We start from the raw sequence: 18,328 nt of genomic DNA on the forward strand, positions 1-18,328 counted from the left end.
CATGTGACTTTAAAAATCTGTTTACCTTAGGTTTTTAGGTTATCTGATTTACATATAAAATGTTAAAATGTGCATAAATTTTGAGTAATGAAATATTACTGATTTTGATTCAAACATATTTTAAAATTCTGAAGAAAAAGTTCTGAAGTCAGTCTTTTCAATATCGTTTCTTCAAGTAGAAGAATTTGGAGTTGAACTACTGGATGTAAACTTCAGCAAAGAAAGACTTGTAAAAAGGCTTAATTGTCAGCATAGAGCCAAAAAGAAATAAAACATGGATGCAAAATATCCCTCGCTACCACAGTACCGTAAGAAAGCCTCAGCATAACTGTGGGTTAAGCTCAGAGGTTTCTTTCTGATTATAGTAGCCATAAGTTAAGTAACAATCAAGATAAAAATTCCTTTCTAGCCAAAAATACCCTGAGTTTTTCTTGCTTTGAGCTCCCTCTGTTCTTGACTAGAAACATTTAACTATCAAAATGAATTAGATGTGTGGCCAGCCCAGAGATATTGTCTGGATAGCTATAAGTTACATCTTACATTTTCTTTTCCTTACATTGTACATTTTCTTTTCCTCTTCAGCCTCCTCTTGCACATACTCAGCAATTGTAGTATTTACATTTGGAGGAAGTTTTTCCATTTTCAACTGAAGAGTTGCACCTAGCTTGTGTTGTGCAATTGCATATTTCTCAAGTTATAAGTTGAAACATTAACTCATACATAGGCAAGCTAACCTTTCTCTTGCTAAAACTAAATCTCACCTTTTTGTTTAACAAAATCAGACTTTCTTATTTTCCTTCTTCCTTATTTGTTTCTTCTCTCATCCTTCTTTAAATTAATTGCTTCTTTTCCCAGCATCAGTAAGTTGATATCTGCTGCTTGCACAAGAGAATCAAGTTTGTGACTTTTCCAGACCCTTTCTAGACATCTTGGTTCCTGCAGCTCTGTTAGGTTAACAGAGAAGTGGCTTCAAAAAGCTATACTGGAGTTTGGGAAGTTTCTGTGTTTGTGCCAGGCCTTGCAGAAAGAGTCATCAAAAAACTTAACGAACTTAGACTGTAAGTCAGAACAGATTCTGGAATTGCCTTTTACCAGGAGTAAGTGAAATCTAACTTCATCATGCAGTAGGGCATAATGAATGAACAAGTGATTTTACAGTTATTTGTGACAGCAAGAGCCTGAAGTTCCTTCCAGCCCTTGTCAGATCTTCTTTCTGGATGCGTAGTGCTCTGTGAGGTTGCTTATTCTCATCTTCACTTCAACCACTTATCCATTCAAGAAACTAGTAAGTGGCTGGTATATACAGTGGTACCATAGCTTATGGTAGCTCTGAGGCTTGTAAAAGGTCTTCTGGTAGCGAACAGTGTTCAGAAAGCCCTGGTATTTCATTTCATTTGAGTTCCTTAGTGCAAGAGGAAAACTTACTGCTTCCCTTGCTCAGGTCACATGATTTTGTAGGCATTTTCATAGTTTCAAAGTGATAAACCACTGAGAAGGCCAACAACCCTCTCAGCAGTCTAGACTCCAGTTTGGTTTGCAATTCAGCTCTTCCTGGGGGGCTTGGGGAGCTTGATTACCCCCTAAGCTCAGACAGCCTGGGTTAACTTGTCCCCCTCTGTCTACCATGTCTCAAGAAGGTGTGTGCACACTCCAGGCTTTTCTAAGCACCTGAGTTGGAGTCTGAAGGTAATTGACTTTTGGGCTCAAGAGCATGTATTTAAATTTCTTATTGTGCTTAAATGTCTGTAAAAGATGTGTGTGAGCTTTTTTCTTTTTAAGAGTGATATTATTTATTTTCATGAGCATTAAGCTAAATCAATATAAAATACCTAGAATTAGGACCGTCTAGGAACAACTTTTTTCATGGACACCCCACACATACATGCATGGGGGAAAAGCAGGCACTGTGGTGTGGATTTATTAGTATAGATCAATATTTGTAAAGATTTTTTTTTTAAATGAAACCTTCTGTGTTTCTATGCTTGACTTTGGACAGAAATGAAAGTCATTGTTTAACTCAGTCATCTAATGTAAAGTTTGAGTTGTGTTCTGAGGTACTTCCAGTATTTTTGCATAAATAATGAATGTGAAAATACTAATATAAACCACAGTGTAATAGTAACACATTCTGTTTTGCATCACTTAAACTTGAGTTATATATGTGCTGTGGAAACACACATCTCTAAATACCTCCTATTTATGAACAAGACTGTAGGAGAATCTGGTTCAGTTTCCTCCCTCTTACCTTCTATATTAGAGCACTTGTTTTAGAATTACAGTGTATTTTGCAGCAGGAATTTGCAAACAGCTCCTGCAGAATTTTTTCAAACATGAATGATATTTATATATCTAGCCATAAGATTAAAAAAACCTAAAATCAAATCAACAACAAAATGAAACCAACAAAACAATTTTTTTTTAAAGTCCAAACCAAACAACCTCTACAAAAAACCACCAGCAAATGCCACCCAAACAACTACATAAGACCCCACAAACACAGCTCCCTTGCCCCGCCAAAGTACAGTCCTTTTTCTTCTGAGTAAATGCTCCTGCTGTTTAGCTGTGGAGTCATGGGTAAGTACACAGTCTGCACCAGTTAATGGCCTGTGAATATACCAACACTGCATCTCCTGTCAACACATTTTATATGGGCTCCAATCCAGCAGGTGTGCTTAAAGAATGCTCATCCTGTCTGGTCCTTGAGATAAATAAAAGGACCTCTGGGGTTTTAAGGTCTGAACATGCCTGAGACACTGGTTTTGGGGATGAGGAAATTCTACTGACAAAAACTGTGTTTGTGTATCTCATGACTGAATTGGCCTTGAATTTGGCGAGGTTCTGTGCTGGAGTGGAGTAGTGCAGTGGAAGTGCATAACCCTGTTAGAAAGGGCTGTCAAGAGAGGAAGGGAAGAGGGGTGATTTATAAACGTTGGTTCTGAGGTCAGCAGGGTAGAAGGTAAACAGTCATAAATCCAGGTAGTGGTAGGTGGGAGACAAAATTTGGAGGTGTCTACTGTGTGCCTTAAAATCAGGGAAATCAAGTGGAGAAAGAGCATGTAGAGTCATCCACATGCAAAGCAAAGGACTGACTGTAAATAGTGAGTAATTTGAGGGTTACCTAAGACCTGACTGGGCCAGATAGTCCTTGGTAAGTGCTGATCATGGCAGGTGATGAAAACACCTACAAAGACTCTTAAGCTCTAACCTTCTAATTATGAGAACATTATTTTGCAGAGATATTGAAGGGATTGTATGAAAGGACTTTAAAAAGATAGAGTTCACAATAGCAGTTTAAAAATCATGAGGGGAAAAACCCCAAGGTTTAAACAAAGCAAGTAAAAAAGATTTGGTACACCTGAAAGTTTTAGAAGTAAATCAGAAACAGAACGATGACAGAAAGATATTTGATAAACAGAACTAGCAAGCTTGGAAAGCTATGAAAATTTAATAGCCACAGTATTGATTAGTGCATCTATTGTCATTGTTAATGAAAATACAGATATTACAATGTTTCAGTTAGTCACTGCAGTATTAACCTGAGTATCATGAAGAGCAGCAACTAATTTCAGAAAAGCCTACTAGAATACTTGTTTGAAAACACATGGAAGATAGAAAATACATAAAGAAGCAAATCTTGTTTTTAAAGAGGAAAATGGAACTCAGGGAAAATGGAACCAATGACCCTCTTAAATTGTCTAAACTGTACTTTAAACTGTAAATGGCCCAAATGTGTCAGTAACAGGAAGTTTCCAAGTATTAGTTTAGGAGAAAGATTGCACTCTCAAAATAACAGTCAATGGCTTACTAGAGGACAACAGAGATGATTTTTTTTTTTTAGTATGTGGCATGTTTATGAAAATCCCTGATAATAACAAACTGGGAAGTTCTGCAGGTACACTGGAAGATGGGATTAGAATCAAAAAGTTTTTAAATCTGAATAGTATCTGAAACATAAAATGCAATACTGCTGGGTCAACTAAAATTTCTACAGAAAATAATAACCCTCTTTACAAACACTGTGGGAGGAGTGACAGGTGAGGAAGTGATGTGAGACAGAAAAGCATTTTCAAATACATCATAGTTGAGTGTATATCAGGAATGATACACTGCAAAAGACAGCAACATGGAGATCCTTGAACAGGAATACCCTTCTGTAAGAGCAGAGTTGCTCTGCTGAAGTACTAGGCTCCTTGTGTGAGGAAGGATGTCTTGAGGAGAAAACACAAAGGTCACTACTTAGGAAAACAGAGTGAAGGAACTGGGGGTGTTTCTTCTCAAATAAGGGAGACTGAGCAGAGGCAGCAGTTTTGCAGAAGCCGTGTTCATAGTTAGAGGAGATAAGGGAAAAGCTATGCTCTCTGTAGGCTCCAGTAAACACAAAGGAACTGGATGTGATTACCTTAAATCACACTAAAGGAAATTGAGGAATAAGAATTGTAACCAGACAAGGAGCATACTGTCAGGCTCAGTTATTTTTTAGGGAAGAAGTGGAAATTCTGCTTTGATGAGACTGAACGTAAGAATCGTGCATTGTAGTTGATTCCAGCTTTGTGCAAGAGTAGAGGCTAGATTATCTCATAGAGTCCTTTCCACATATATTTTCAGTAAAATTCAACAATGAGGTTACTGCCAAATAGGTTTTAAGAATATAAAGTCTAGACTCAGCTCCCTTTGTTCATTTGTGACTGGCTTCTTGAGCCAAGTGTATCTTCACTGGGTGGCTGATGAACTAAAATTAGGGCCTCATCTTTTGGAATGGGAATCAATGGGTTCATTGCTGCTTTGGCTTCTGAATTATTCATGTGTTGTATTCTTCCTGATAGTAAGGGCTTGTGGAGCAGGTTGAAAGAAATATTTGCTTACAGATTAATATGATTTTTTTCTGTCAGTTGTAACACTTCTGATAATATTCATTCAGCCCATACTGAGGCTTTAGTGCTTATTCTGTTCACATTTTTCAAGCCTTTTGTTACCCTTGTCAGCCATGATCCTTGTCAGCAAGCGTTCTGAAGCAGTACAGCGGGTCAGTGATGGTGTTTTCAAATTAGTATCTAATAGTCTGGGAGAAGTTACTCTCAGTTACTCTATGCCTAGCTTTAAAACCAGAAAGGAAACCCATCAGTTTTCTCTCTGACCTGCAGCAAAACTGGGATTCAAACAGTATTGTAGCTGGTTTTGCCTTGCTGTCTATGAGTTTAACTTAAGAATAAAGTAAAATGAATATGAATGGTTTCAGAGAGGAGAGACTTCCAGTCACAATATTTATTATCACCATTCTAAATAATAGTAGCTATTTAGATGGTTAGTTGGAAAACTTAATAAAACTTTTCATAAAACACTGGAAGTGTATAGGAGTGCGTGTGAAAGAGGAGGAGAAGGAGACATAAGAGGAGGAGAAGGAGACATAAATTGAAAATCTTGTTTTCAAAAGGAAAGATTGCCAGCAAAGGAAGGTAGACTTGTGCTATTTGGGAGTAGGTATTTTGTATTTCCTGATTGGGAGTGCCTCTTTGATTCACAGAAAATTTCACAATGTGAGACTGCATTTCTAGGAAACACTTAAGCAACTGTAGGAAAAAACTTTTCTTCTGCAAATGTATGAAATGGACATTAAAAGTGTCCTCTATCCCCTCCCAAACAGAAATTCAGCAATGAGCTGGGAGCTCTCTGTGACCTGCCCCAGCTCTCCATGTGTCAGGGTGTGATGGAAGCACAGGGGGGCTGAAGCAGCCAGTGCTGGTTCAGCCATGGAGCCATCCCAGATCAGGGGCTGAGCTCTGCTGCTGCCTGAGCCTCGGAAGCAAAGCTGCTGCAGCTCCTTGTGCCCTGCCAGACTCAAGCTGGCTTTGCCAGTACCTGCTGGGGTTCATGCAGCTTATCCCATGTGCAGGTGTGACAGCAGCAGGGGAGAGACTTTGAAGTTAATAATACATTGTGCCTGTGGAGTTTAGATGCCTCTATCTATAATCAGCACAGAGTGTGGCTTCCATGATTGAATGTATTTGTAAATGCACATATTTCTTACTATGTCCTGCTTATACCCTTGAGCTGCTTCTTTTTTTTTTAGTGTTAAAAAAAGACACCAACTGATGGTTTAAGTTCCTAAGAATTTTTTTTTCTGGAATTAAGAGTTTGAATTTTTGGAGGGTGGTTCCAAAATGACTGTTCCTGGGTCTTATGACAGGAAACCAGCATGGATAAGTTCAAATAAGTTGAATCTAGGACATGTCTCTAAATACAGCACTCTTGAGTCACTCCTTTGGTTTGAGAGGGGCTTCTCTTTATTAAGGAGTGAGTGTTTGTCAGTTTAAGTTCTATGGGTGTGTAGTTTTACAGCAGGTTAAGGAGGAACAAAAGGATGTTTATTAATCTTGCATGTTTAAACATTCTCAAGTTTACTGAGGAGGAAGCTGGCTAGAAAGTCAGTGTTGAAGCTCATTTGTTAATGTTTGTTGTAGGCATCTGCACTGTTGTTTGTTTTTTGAATCATTCTAATATCTATAGAGGATGTTACAAGGTGGCATAATCTTTTGAACGCTAATGGGGTTACCTGAGGGACCCCAGTGAAACTGGGGGCATGTGTGTTGTGACAAGCCCTTGCTATTTTAGCCATGTCCATCAATGTCATAAGGAAAGACCTCTGGTAAAATTAAACTAGCATTAAAATATGGGGAAAGGGAGAGAATTTTGTCAGTCTTAGTGAATGGATTACTTCTACCATAAAGACAAATCATTGATCATCCTCATAACCTCTTTTTCCTCATGTTGACACATAATTCTCTAATTTTGTGTTTTTCCATTGAGTAATGGTTCTGCCAATTCATCCTCCCAAACTTTAAACATGAAATTTTGCCAATTTTTGTCCTCTGTCTTCTCTGTCTTGTGTTACAATGAAATGTTTGTCATGTTGGCTAACATTTCACCGTACTTCTATCTCTTGGGTAGCTCTCTCTAGATTATAAAGTGTAGGGCTGGAATTAAAATTTTTTTCTGTATTTGTGTAACTCTGCATGGGCAAAGTCTGAGCCCCAGCATGGAGCTCATATTGGCTGTAAGAGTTCAGAGAATGGATGTTCCACTGTAGTTTGACAGTCATTTCCCATTAATGTTACAACTTGAGCAGTGTGACCTGTAAGACTTAGGAAAATTCATTGTAATACCAGAATTTCCTCCTCTACATGTAAGTATATTATTTATGGCAAAATGAAATGTGATTATTTTCTAAACACTTTCCTATATTGAATACTAATCTGCAGAAAATGAGTGGCAGCCAGGAAAAGCAATGCTGGTGGGAAAAGGCGCTCTATTCTCCCCTTTTTCCTGCATCACAGTGTGAAGGTAAGCACCTCTGCCTGTTAGAACTAACCTTCTGTTGCACCCATATTAGAATGAAATGCTTCTTGTTATGGATTAGAATTGCTGCAGATGAATTGGATTTACTGTCTGTATTTTAAAAACCCACACCAGTAAGCTTCCACAAAAAAATCTGTCATCTGAGAGAGAACTGGGATGCTTCAGTTGCACTTGTAGTAGATCTCTAGCATGATTCTAAATTGGTTTTAAAAGAAAGTGGTTTTTAAATAATCTTAACATTTACACATATTTACTTAATTCCAAAGCCTGCAATTAAATAAACAGGAAATCTCTGATTATGAAAACACTTTATTACCTTTTTTAATGTTTCATCCTGAAAAATACTTCTTAGGTAGATAAGTCTATAACAATGTGAAAACACGATGATTATCTTCTATGGGTGTGCATAAATAACATGCCAGTTATTCAGTGAATGTGTGGAATCTCTTTGAGGCTGGGAAGGAGAGGGATTCGCCACTTGCCCACTCCTTTCACACTGACAGACTGGGAATTTTTCTGTCTTGCACAGAGAGCAAGTCCAGTCTTAGTAGGCAGGCTGCTTGTGACCAGAAGCAGGTGTGCTTCCAGCACTCCCAGGAATCCGTAGCTTCTGACAACTGACTCAAGCCCAGGTTTTCAGTAGACCGGCAAGAATCCCCACAGCTTTTTTTGCCTGCATACCAATTCACCTTTTCTGTCTCCAAAGCAAGAATCTAAACAAGACCATTCTGAATTGGTATCCTGCATTGACAGGATCTCTGGTGCTTTCTGTTAGTACAGGCTCAGGGTGAGAAAGTTTTGATTTGAGACCTGGTTCCTTAGTAGTTTGAAAGTAGATTAGTCAGTTATTATTTTTGAAGCACAGCTTTAAGCGCAACCAACTAAAACTGTGTTCTTGGTTCCAGAACAGCCTTACTTTGGTGTTTAGGACAGTTTGGGTGACTTCCAAGAACATCTTAACTTTTACTTCACTCCCAGCTGTAGAAGTGTGCCCAGTGCAGGAGCAGTTGGGCGCTCAGAGCTGCCGTCAGTCTTCCCACAGGGGGATCGGGGTCCCCCGCAAAGCCGCGGCGCCGGGGCTGCCCCCTGGCGGCCAGCACGCCTGAGCCCAGGAGCTGCTGATGCAGAGCCAGGGACAGCGCCGTGTCTGCCAGGGACAACACCGTGTCTGTCAGGGACAGCGCCGTGTCTGTCAGGGACAACACTGTGTGTGTCAGGGACAGCGCCGTGTCTGTCAGGGACAGCGCCGTGTGTGTCAGGGACAGCGCCGTGTCTGTCAGGGACAGCGCTGTGTCTGTCAGGGACAACACCGTGTGTGTCAGGGACAACACCGTGTGTGTCAGGGACAGCGCCGTGTCTGCCAGGGACAGCGCCGTGTCTGTCAGGGACAGCGCCGAGTCTGTCAGGGACAGCGCCGTGTCTGTCAGGGACAGCGCTGTGTCTGTCAGGGACAGCGCCGTGTGTGTCAGGGACAGCACCGTGTCTGTCAGGGACAGCGCCGTGTCTGTCAGGGACAGCGCCGTGTCTGTCAGGGACAACACTGTGTGTGTCAGGGACAACACCGTGTGTGTCAGGGACAACACCGTGTCTGTCAGGGACAGCGCCGTGTGTGTCAGGGACAACACTGTGTCTGTCAGGGACAGCGCCGTGTGTGTCAGGGACAACACTGTGTCTGTCAGGGACAGCGCCGAGTCTGTCAGGGACAGCGCCGTGTGTGTCAGGGACAACACCGTGTCTGTCAGGGACAGCGCCGTGTGTGTCAGGGACAGCGCCGTGTCTGCCAGGGACAACACCGTGTCTGTCAGGGACAACACCGTGTGTGTCAGGGACAGCGCCGTGTGTGTCAGGGACAGCGCCGTGTGTGTCAGGGACAGCGCCGTGTCTGTCAGGGACAACACCGTGTCAGGGACAACACCATGTCAGGGACAGCGCCGTGTCTGTCAGGGACAGCGCCGTGTCTGTCAGGGACAGCGCCGTGTGTGTCAGGGACAGCGCCGTGTCTGTCAGGGACAACACCGTGTGTGTCAGGGACAGCGCCGTGTCTGTCAGGGACAGCGCCGTGTGTGTCAGGGACAGCGCCGTGTGTGTCAGGGACAGCGCCGTGTCTGTCAGGGACAGCGCCGTGTGTGTCAGGGACAGCGCCGTGTCTGTCAGGGACAACACCGTGTCTGTCAGGGACAACACCGTGTGTGTCAGGGACAACGCCGTGTCTGTCAGGGACAGGGCCATGTCTTGTCAGGGACAGCAGAGCCACGGTTTGCTCTGTGCGACTCAGTTTTTAAACAAGCCCGGGACTTGATCCTCACAGCTGACATTACTCTTCCACAAACCTTTTTCTGTATCCAGTTTTCAGTATGGGTGCTTTTTATTATGTGGGTGTTGATGCATGTGATCCATATGTATCTATCTACATGATAGATGTTGAAATTATATATACAAGTTTACTCTGGTAAGTAGAAATCATAGCCATTCACATCAATTGGGGTTCTTGAGTTTCAGTGAGGAGCAGGCTACTGTTTCAGTCTATACAGTATGGGTATAGAAATAGGAGTGATGTGGAACACAATGCAATATCAGAATTGAAAAATGTACTGAACCACTTATCATAAAAAAAACTTGTTCTTTGGTATTTTAGGTATTTCCCTTAACTAAGTAGCTTCTTCTTTGACTATTAGTTATTCAGGTAGGATTTGATGAAATTTCCATGAGGTATTATGGTGATTTCTTTATGGGTGTCAGACCATAAAAACCCCCACAAGCACAGAGTTTATGTGGCATAGAGTGTGAATTCCAAGAATACATCTCTGGATGCTGAAATTTATGGTAAATGTAAATAACAGTGTTCCTCAATTCTGTTTTTTCTTCCTTTGCATCTGAAACACCCCCACAAAAACAATATAAGAGTGCTATACAAATGCCAAGGGAGAGAATGGTGTAGGAGAACTTGCAGATGTAAAGGAAGTATCCAATGATGATGAACATCTTTTAGATTTTAATATGGTAAGTTTGTCAATGGTTTGGGGGAGAAAGTTTTTTTCTTATTTTATAAGGGTGGGCTACTGCATCTTTCCTTTCATCACAGTTCTCAGTCTACCCTCAAATGAAATTCCTGCAAGAACCTTCAAAAGCTTCTCTTCTCTTACTTTGTTTTTTAACCTCCTCTGCATCTTGAGCATCTTTCTAAAAGTTCCTCAGGGTGTTGTACTTTGGGGAGTACAACCCTTTGTACAAACAGCTGTACTTCCAGTAGATAAGCAAAGCCAGTTTCCTTTGGGAATGCTTGCCATTTGCTTGTCATGAGTGTTAAACATGAGTCTTCTTTTCCTTCAACTTCTAATTTCAGTAAGTGTAGAGTGAGCTGAAGTGCACTATGAGGGCAGAAAGGACCAGCAAATAAAGACATAAAGATAATATATGCTGAATACTGTCCTCATTACAAGCAAAAAAAGTCTGGTTTTTTCTCTAGGGAAAAAAATTCATGTATACATGTGTTTATTGATATAACTTTAAACTTCAGAGTGATGATAGTGCTTAGTTTAACATTGTGACATGCTTGCTATGGCTTTACTCATTCAGATGAAAATATATTTAAAATACATTTGCTTGAAGTTTAGTCAGATCTGTGCTGTGTTTTCCTACTATTTAATACTTACTATCAAGTTTTGGAGATAACTTTTACAGTAATTTTTCTAACATGAACTGTGATAAAGATACATCCTGAGTTCACTTTTGATTCTCTTGCTGTGTTATGCAAATCCTAAAATTAAGGAATAGGAAAAAATAATAAAAGCACCACCTTTTTTCCCTGCTGTTCTGCAGTCCTTTCTACATAGTGGACTAAGTCAGGAATGAGGAGGACTTGCCCTGTAATCGTGGCATCTCTCTTGGACAACTAAAAATCCATATAACCTCCCAGCCCAGAGAAAAGCAAGCATGTTCTTTATTGTTCCCCATCAACACTGTCAGTTTAAATCCTTAGGTTTCTTCTGTTTATGAAGCAAGATGTGCAGATGATTTAAATGCTGAGGCAAAACCAAATGGCTTCAGGAAGAAGATCTACTCCAGTGATAGCTCCAGCTCTGAAGACACAGCTTCAGAAGGTGGAAGCGAATGGGCTGATCCATGTGAGGAGGAGCTTTTTTCTCGAACTCAACTGTAAAAACTGCAGAGTAGAGCAGATGATTGAAAAGTAACATAAGATGGAAAACTATCTTTCTTGAGGGTCTGTAGCTCTAAAACAACAACTTGAGTTTCCTCTTCAGTTAATGGATTCAGATGTGTATTTATCTTTCTCTTCTTGCTTATTTTATAGATGAAGACACAGCTGTCCTGTTGAAGATTTTTTTTCCCAAAAAATACTGTTAAATTCTTGGCTATTTGAACTAGACTAGATTGTGTTGTCAAATCAAGAATGGATGTGCATGTGCTTGTCTTAGTAGTACCACTGCTTTTTTGCATCTTAATTGCAGTTATTTTCTTTCGTAACTGTAGCCCTACCACTATTACGATCTTCTTAGCATCGCAGTGTCTACAACTACTTCTGCTATTCAGAGACTTCAGCTTTCTGCACATTAGGCTTTGTTCTTTAAGAACTGGGAGATAAATACTTAACACTGTAATCTATCAGTGCCTTTCTGAATGCAGGAGAAAAGCATGAATGACTTGTCCAGTCTTCATTCAGTAAATCTCATAACTTTGAAGTAGGAACAACAGGGTTGTGCTTTAGAGACTTACAGAAACTGTGTTTTCTATCCTATGATTCCCCCCTCCCACAAACCAACACTGAGGATACCATGGTTTGTATTTTTGCTAACTGGAGAAGCCAAGGATTTTTTTGTAGGTATGGAGGCAATGTGGGTTTTATTTTTTTCCTTTTTTTCTTTTTTTTTTGTCCTTTTTAGCAATTTGCCAATGTGGGGCAGAAGTTCAAAAAGTAACACCAAAAATAATAAACCACTGGGGTGATGTGTGGATTGTTGTGAATTTTGTTAATGAGTAATGAGAATGTTGTCTTGTTGCAGATGAAGGCATTCATGTAACCTGCAAAAGCATCCTGTAACTGAACTTGAGCCTGAATGACTGAAACTCTCTAAAATGCTCAGTGTTCAATGTTTTAAATGCAAAGGGTCAGTGCTTCACTTGAAAGAAATCCTGTGGCTGCTGCAGTTAGCTGCTGTTGTGGCTGTAATTTAGTAAATCTCGTAGTTCATTTTGTGTTTCTGAGAGAATGTGTGGGGCAAGTTATGTGTGTGGTGGGTGGGGGTAGGGAAGGTGATGACTTACAACATACGTGTGTGATTGCAGTAGTGATTGTTGCTTTATGTGACTTGCTTTTAAATTTTCTTTTGTTAACTTAGAAAGTCAATACATTGTCAAGTTGCATCTGTACAAGACTATCAACTCCTTCTGCTTTTAACACATTATGCAAAATGTATAAACCAGGAGGAGCAATATTTGCAAAACTAAACATTCTGAGTTTTTAACAGCTCCTAGTTTAAAAAATGACAACTAACTAGTCTACACGATCGCAGCATGTCTATAACACCAGGAAGTGCAGAAAGTCCAATACTGACTTGAAAAGCTTCACCATTATTTTTGACAGGCAATAAACCTCACAAGAAACATAGCTGTTTGAAATGTGAGCTGAACTGCCTTTGAAATATGTTCTGCGCTAGAAATGCTTTCTGAGTAACTGGGTTTTGTTGCCTTTATTCAATTGACAGTGTAAGAATTGAAATACATGGTTGGGAAACCATGCCGGTCTTCGTGCAACGCTTTTGGTGAGATCCTTACTAAAACTGGCTTGGTTGCCCTTATCCAAGGACTTTCTTTTGGTCCTCCTCTTAGACTATGTTTTAGGGTTTGTATTCATACAGCAAATCTTTTGACACTTTACAGTTTCTTTTCTTAATTTATTTGCAGACTTTGAATAGATTTTATATATTTTACTTTCTTCTGGAGCTTCCTTGAGAGGTTGTTTAGCACCTGCACTGAAACTAGTTAACTGTAACATGAAAGGAAAAAAGAACTTTACACACAAATTCTTCAAATCACTGCAGTGAAGAATGGAATAGAATTCATTTGAGAACAGGAAGTGACCAAGTGGACATATTTCAAACACAAACTTCAGCTCAGTTAATTCTGGCTAGAGCTTCTTCCTTGGTAAGAAAGGGCTCAAAAGTAACAAAGGTGTTGCTCATAGTTACACTGTGGCATGTAATGATCCCAGCACCTTTGGGGAAAATAAAATCCTATCTTGAGCTTGGGCAATAACAAATTGTCTTTACTCGTTTTCATAGTTTAATGGCTAAAGCTCTAAGGCTTTCAGTGAGAGTTGAAGTGTGGTTTTTAGTTTTTCTATATGGATAGAAACACACACCAACAACAATAACAACAACGAGAGCATTAAAGGTTGGCATACGCTGAACCGCACTGTGGGATGAAGCGCATTGCATATCCATAGCATTGAAGTATCAGTTTTCCATTCCTGGGCTGAAATTTGTTTCTACTTTTTGCTTCAAGTGGTTGTATTGTTCTGATTTCACGTACACCAGAGTAACTGATTTTGTTTTCTTGTGGAGTTACTTAACACCGAATAAAAATATAAAAGGACAATTGGATGGTGTGTGTGTGTGTCTTCATTTTCTTCGGCTAATGTGTATAGTATAGATACAACATGCAGTTAAGCATTAAATATTCTGGAGAAATGGCATGACATACCTAATTTGGGAGTCCTTTTCATTGCTGTAATTCATGTTTAGAAAACAGGAGACCTTTTAAAAAAAATCAAACCCAAGCAAACCCAGACCCTCTCTCACATAACAGTTACAGAACTGGTATGTAATACGGGATCTAACCCAGCAGATTTCTATTTCTGCTTTTAATTTGTGTTCAGCCATCAAGTAACCAGTATCTCACTAATTCCATGGCTGCACCTCCTTTCAGAGAAAGGAAAAAAAGCCCCAAGAGCTCACATTCTACTTGGTGGAGCCTTGTGCATTTTGGTGCTGTAAGTCTGCAGGCAGGGTAACCTGGGATTGTGTGCAGAATGAGTTCTGCTGAATTAAGAGTTCAGTGAAAACAACACAGAAACACACACTGGGAAATAATGGAAGTCCCTCTGTAAGGTCCTTGGGTGAATACTTTTGTTCAAACTTGGTCATTGAAACTTTAAAAGGCATATGTTATTTTCAATTATTTCTTAAATACAGCAGAAGTAGTATATTATCATTGCATTTATAGAAGATACTTGATAAAAGAACTACATTTCATCAGTCAGGCTTTTCAATTCCTGTATCTGAATTAATATTAAATATACATATTGTAAAGAATTAGTTTCCAGTGTAAACAATGCTTCTGTCATGCAAAAACTGCCACTGTATAGTCCTAGAGCAAGTGCATCTGTTAATGGTAGGACAGGCTGGCTGTAAATGCATGTCACACTGTGCCTTCATGGGAGTGTCTGATGTGAAAATACATGGGAAGGCAGTGAACCTTCTGGAAAGCCAGGATTCCTTCACAGTAACTCATTCTTTCCCTGCCAGGACCAGCATAGTTAAGTATTATCCCCAATGAATTAGTCATTACCTTCCACATACAGCATGTCACATAATTTTCTTTTATTACCTGTGAAACTAATAGCAAAAAGACTCCAGAGGTCTGAGACAAAGGAGTCTTTGCTGATACATTTTAGATTCCTACTGTAAGACTTCTGTTCCATTGTTCAAGTTCCTCTCAAATTGTAGTATTACATGCAAATGCTTATAAATTTTATGGTCTACCTCTGCTCCAATGGGATGATAATGGGATGAACAGGAAAAAACAGCTGCCAGAGCTGACAGTGGGCCAACATGCTGCTGAGAAAAAGCCACTGAGTGACAAAACACTGGTGTCCCTGTCCTACTTCATCTGTGTATAACAACTTCACCTGTAAACAATGAGGACTGAGGCTGAGCTGAGAGGCTGCCATGGGCACTGCCTTCTGCCTGACAGCCTTTTTGTAGGGCAAATGATTCTGGAAGAACAGTGTCTGTCATTGCTGCATTTGCAGCTAATCCGAGAACCAGGGGTTGCAAAAGCAGTACAAAGTCTCTGTGTCCCTCTGTTAACAGCTGTAACAGTCATTTAAAGTGCTACAACTGCTTGTCACATCAAAATTTTGGGATTTGCTGATGAAGGGTTAACTGCAATCATTTCTGCACAGACCTTATTTTACTCACTGCAAGCAAACAGAGACACAGGAGAAGCAGCAACTCTCCTTGTCTCATAAAACTGAGAACACTCAAATTCTTAAATTTCTTCTAAAACCGTTTTTCCTTCTAAGCACTAAAAATACTGTTAAAAAGAATAGATGAATACATTTTCAGATTCATCTCTGCTTTCCTGTTGGTAGCCATGGAAATGCTCAAGCAAAGAACAGTACAGTACAGTAGCAGTACTGAAAGCAAATACATAAGCACCACCTAAAAAAAGGGATGCCACTTCCACTGCTAGAGATTTTTAGGAACTTATTAGACAAATGTATCAGAAATTGTGCAATGACCCACAAACTTGTGTAATTTTTTCCTTCATTCATCCCCAATTTATGTTTAAAAAAAAAAGTACAAGTTGTGTGTTGCAGAATAATTTGTCTCATTAATCTCTACCTGCTATGATGGGCCAACCTGATCCCTTACAGAGACAGGACAGAAACTGGTTTTGAATTTTTCATTTTTTGCAGTTACTTTATTTGTGCAATAATAAATATTAAGGACATCCTTTATGTTTCCAATACCCTTTTAGTAGGATTTTGCCTTTTTACTTTTTTTCTTACATTTCATAACTTCTAGTTTTTTCATTGCTATTTGGCTTCTAATGGTCCTCACTTTGCAATGGAGTTCTAGCCCTCAATCATTTGCCTCTGGAACCTTCATCTATTTGAAGAAGACAACAAAGTCTTCTTCAAGAAGTCAAGTTGTCATTCATGGGTTTTAAATAGTTTTCCACCATTTTTCCTGTTATTGTATTCAGTACAAAAATATTAAATTCCTTGAATCACTGCAGTTCCATGGAGGCATAATAATCTGTTACCTGCCCAAACTGAATGTTACTTAGTTTCCTTCATCCCTACTAGGTCTAGACAACAATTGATTTTTAGTCCAGTACTTCATTTTTACTTTGTAGTGAGTTCCAGTAGATGTTGCCATGTTGGCAACTGCTCCAGAATAGATCTGTTTTCTTTTGGAAATGTAATTTAAATAGTGCTTGCATAAGAGAATAAATCTGTTCTAGAACTCCAGCTTTTCATTATGCAGCTGTGCATAATAGCAACCATGTTTCCTTCTCTGGCATGATTTAGTGATGAGTGAAGATCTGTAACAGAGGTACCGTGGAGGCTTTGTGAGTGATTATTTATGGGCACTCAGGAGTCTGCAATTCTGAGATATTATGCAAGGAGTAATGTTTTTAGTTGATACAGTTTTACTCCTTCACACCTTATTACTCATGTTGTCTTTCCCAAACAGCTTGTAGACAGTGATAGAAACAATCCTGTCACGCATCGTGTCTCAGTAATATCAGTTCAAACATGCTGGAAAGTCTCACACACTTTCCCCTGTCTTTCCTGCTCTTTACTTTCTTGCTGTCTCATGGAGGGAAACCATCTCAGTCTGTTCTTACCCAGTGGTAACAGAAGTGATGGTAGCTATAGACCAAGCTTCCTCATCCTTTATCAGGTCTAAGTTCCTATAGGAAGAGGCAGCCTTTTGGGATAATCAAATACCATGTTCTCCAGCTGTTCCTGATTCACCCCAAACCTATGAAAATGGCCTGGTGTACAGACAGTCTACCTCTAGTAGGAATGCCAGTGCAGATGGTGGTCATGCTGAAAATGGACTGCTATCAAATACACACAGGCAAAAATAGTTTTGTGTGAACAAAATTAATTTCTGATCAATCTGAAGTAGAAGAGCATAATATTCATTCCTCAAAAGCATCACCATTTGCTTCCAAGGTATTGAATTTTTCACAGAATTATTACCCTATACATTGCTACGAGTCAGTAGAAACCTGAATATATTCACAGTTCCCTTTTCTTGTGCCATATAACATGAATGGATTATTTCACTGTGCCTACAGTAATTCTGTAAAGCAAGGAGGAAAAGGAGCAATGTCTCCTGTATTGCTAACATTCGCTTTTCAGAGAGAGCTTCTCTGTCTCTGATGGATAACAGCTGGGAGTGTCCAGCACTGCCACACTTGGTACCCTTGCACTCGGGCCTGGGTGAGCCAGAACTGCCTTAAATCACAGAGATGGCAAGTGGAGGCAGGAGCTGTTGGTCAGCTCACAGTGATGCACAACTGCTGTACCTTCACAACATGCTATTCTTTACAATAAAGAAAAAAATTAAATTGTCCTCTAGCTTATGACAGAGAATTACTGACTTTGAAGAGCTGCACAGTGGATTCAAATGAAGCTCTGAAAGCTGCTGGCATCACACTTGGCTTGTGATGAATTAAAATTCAATCTAGATGTTCTCATCTAGTTCTTAAAAAATAAATTTGAAGTTGTATAAATTACAAAATTGCTGAAGCTTCAAAACAGAACTGAAAGCCTAAGTAGAGAATGCTTTCTCATATCTACAGGCATCAGAAGCATGACAGAAAATTGCATTTCTGTTCCTTGGCTCTAATGAAACAGAGGACTGGTATTTGGTGTACTTTTATCATATGTTGTATATTTTAGAGAAATCACCAAGACAGAAGAGAGCAAAAACTCTTCATGCTTTCTTGCAGAATAACCATAAACCTGGGATATCAAACTCTACTGGCATTAATATGAGCCTGTATGACAGAGCTTTTGAACAGAATGTTTTTAAAAAAATTAAATTCACTAGCACCAGGCTATTAATATACATGTAGAAGTTTTTTTGCCCACCAGCTGAACATAATTGCCAGTTTGAGGCTGCTCTATGTAACATTTCATGTCTACACAACA

General features: G+C 39.8%; 1 protein-coding gene across 3 annotated transcripts in view; it reads left to right on the forward strand.

Annotated features, from left to right (window-relative positions):
- The window catches only part of KIAA0232 (KIAA0232 ortholog), a 64,758-nt gene extending 50,785 nt beyond the window's left edge, over positions 1-13,973 (forward strand). Inside the window, exons 7-9 of one of the 3 annotated variants that reach the window (XM_066548651.1) lie at positions 7,257-7,338; positions 10,256-10,353; positions 11,333-13,973. In XM_066548651.1, the coding sequence (XP_066404748.1) occupies positions 7,257-7,338; positions 10,256-10,353; positions 11,333-11,512 (360 nt within the window). In that variant the 3' untranslated portion in view covers positions 11,513-13,973. Of the gene's footprint in view, positions 1-7,256; positions 7,339-10,255; positions 10,962-11,332 lie in introns of those variants that run through there. The other 2 variants (XM_066548652.1, XM_066548650.1) reach the window with 2 other exon arrangements.
- The last annotated feature ends 4,355 nt before the right edge of the window (positions 13,974-18,328 follow it).

Source organism: Molothrus aeneus, chromosome 4 (assembly GCF_037042795.1).
Source record: "Molothrus aeneus isolate 106 chromosome 4, BPBGC_Maene_1.0, whole genome shotgun sequence".
In the NCBI taxonomy this organism is placed as follows: Eukaryota; Metazoa; Chordata; class Aves; order Passeriformes; family Icteridae; genus Molothrus; species Molothrus aeneus.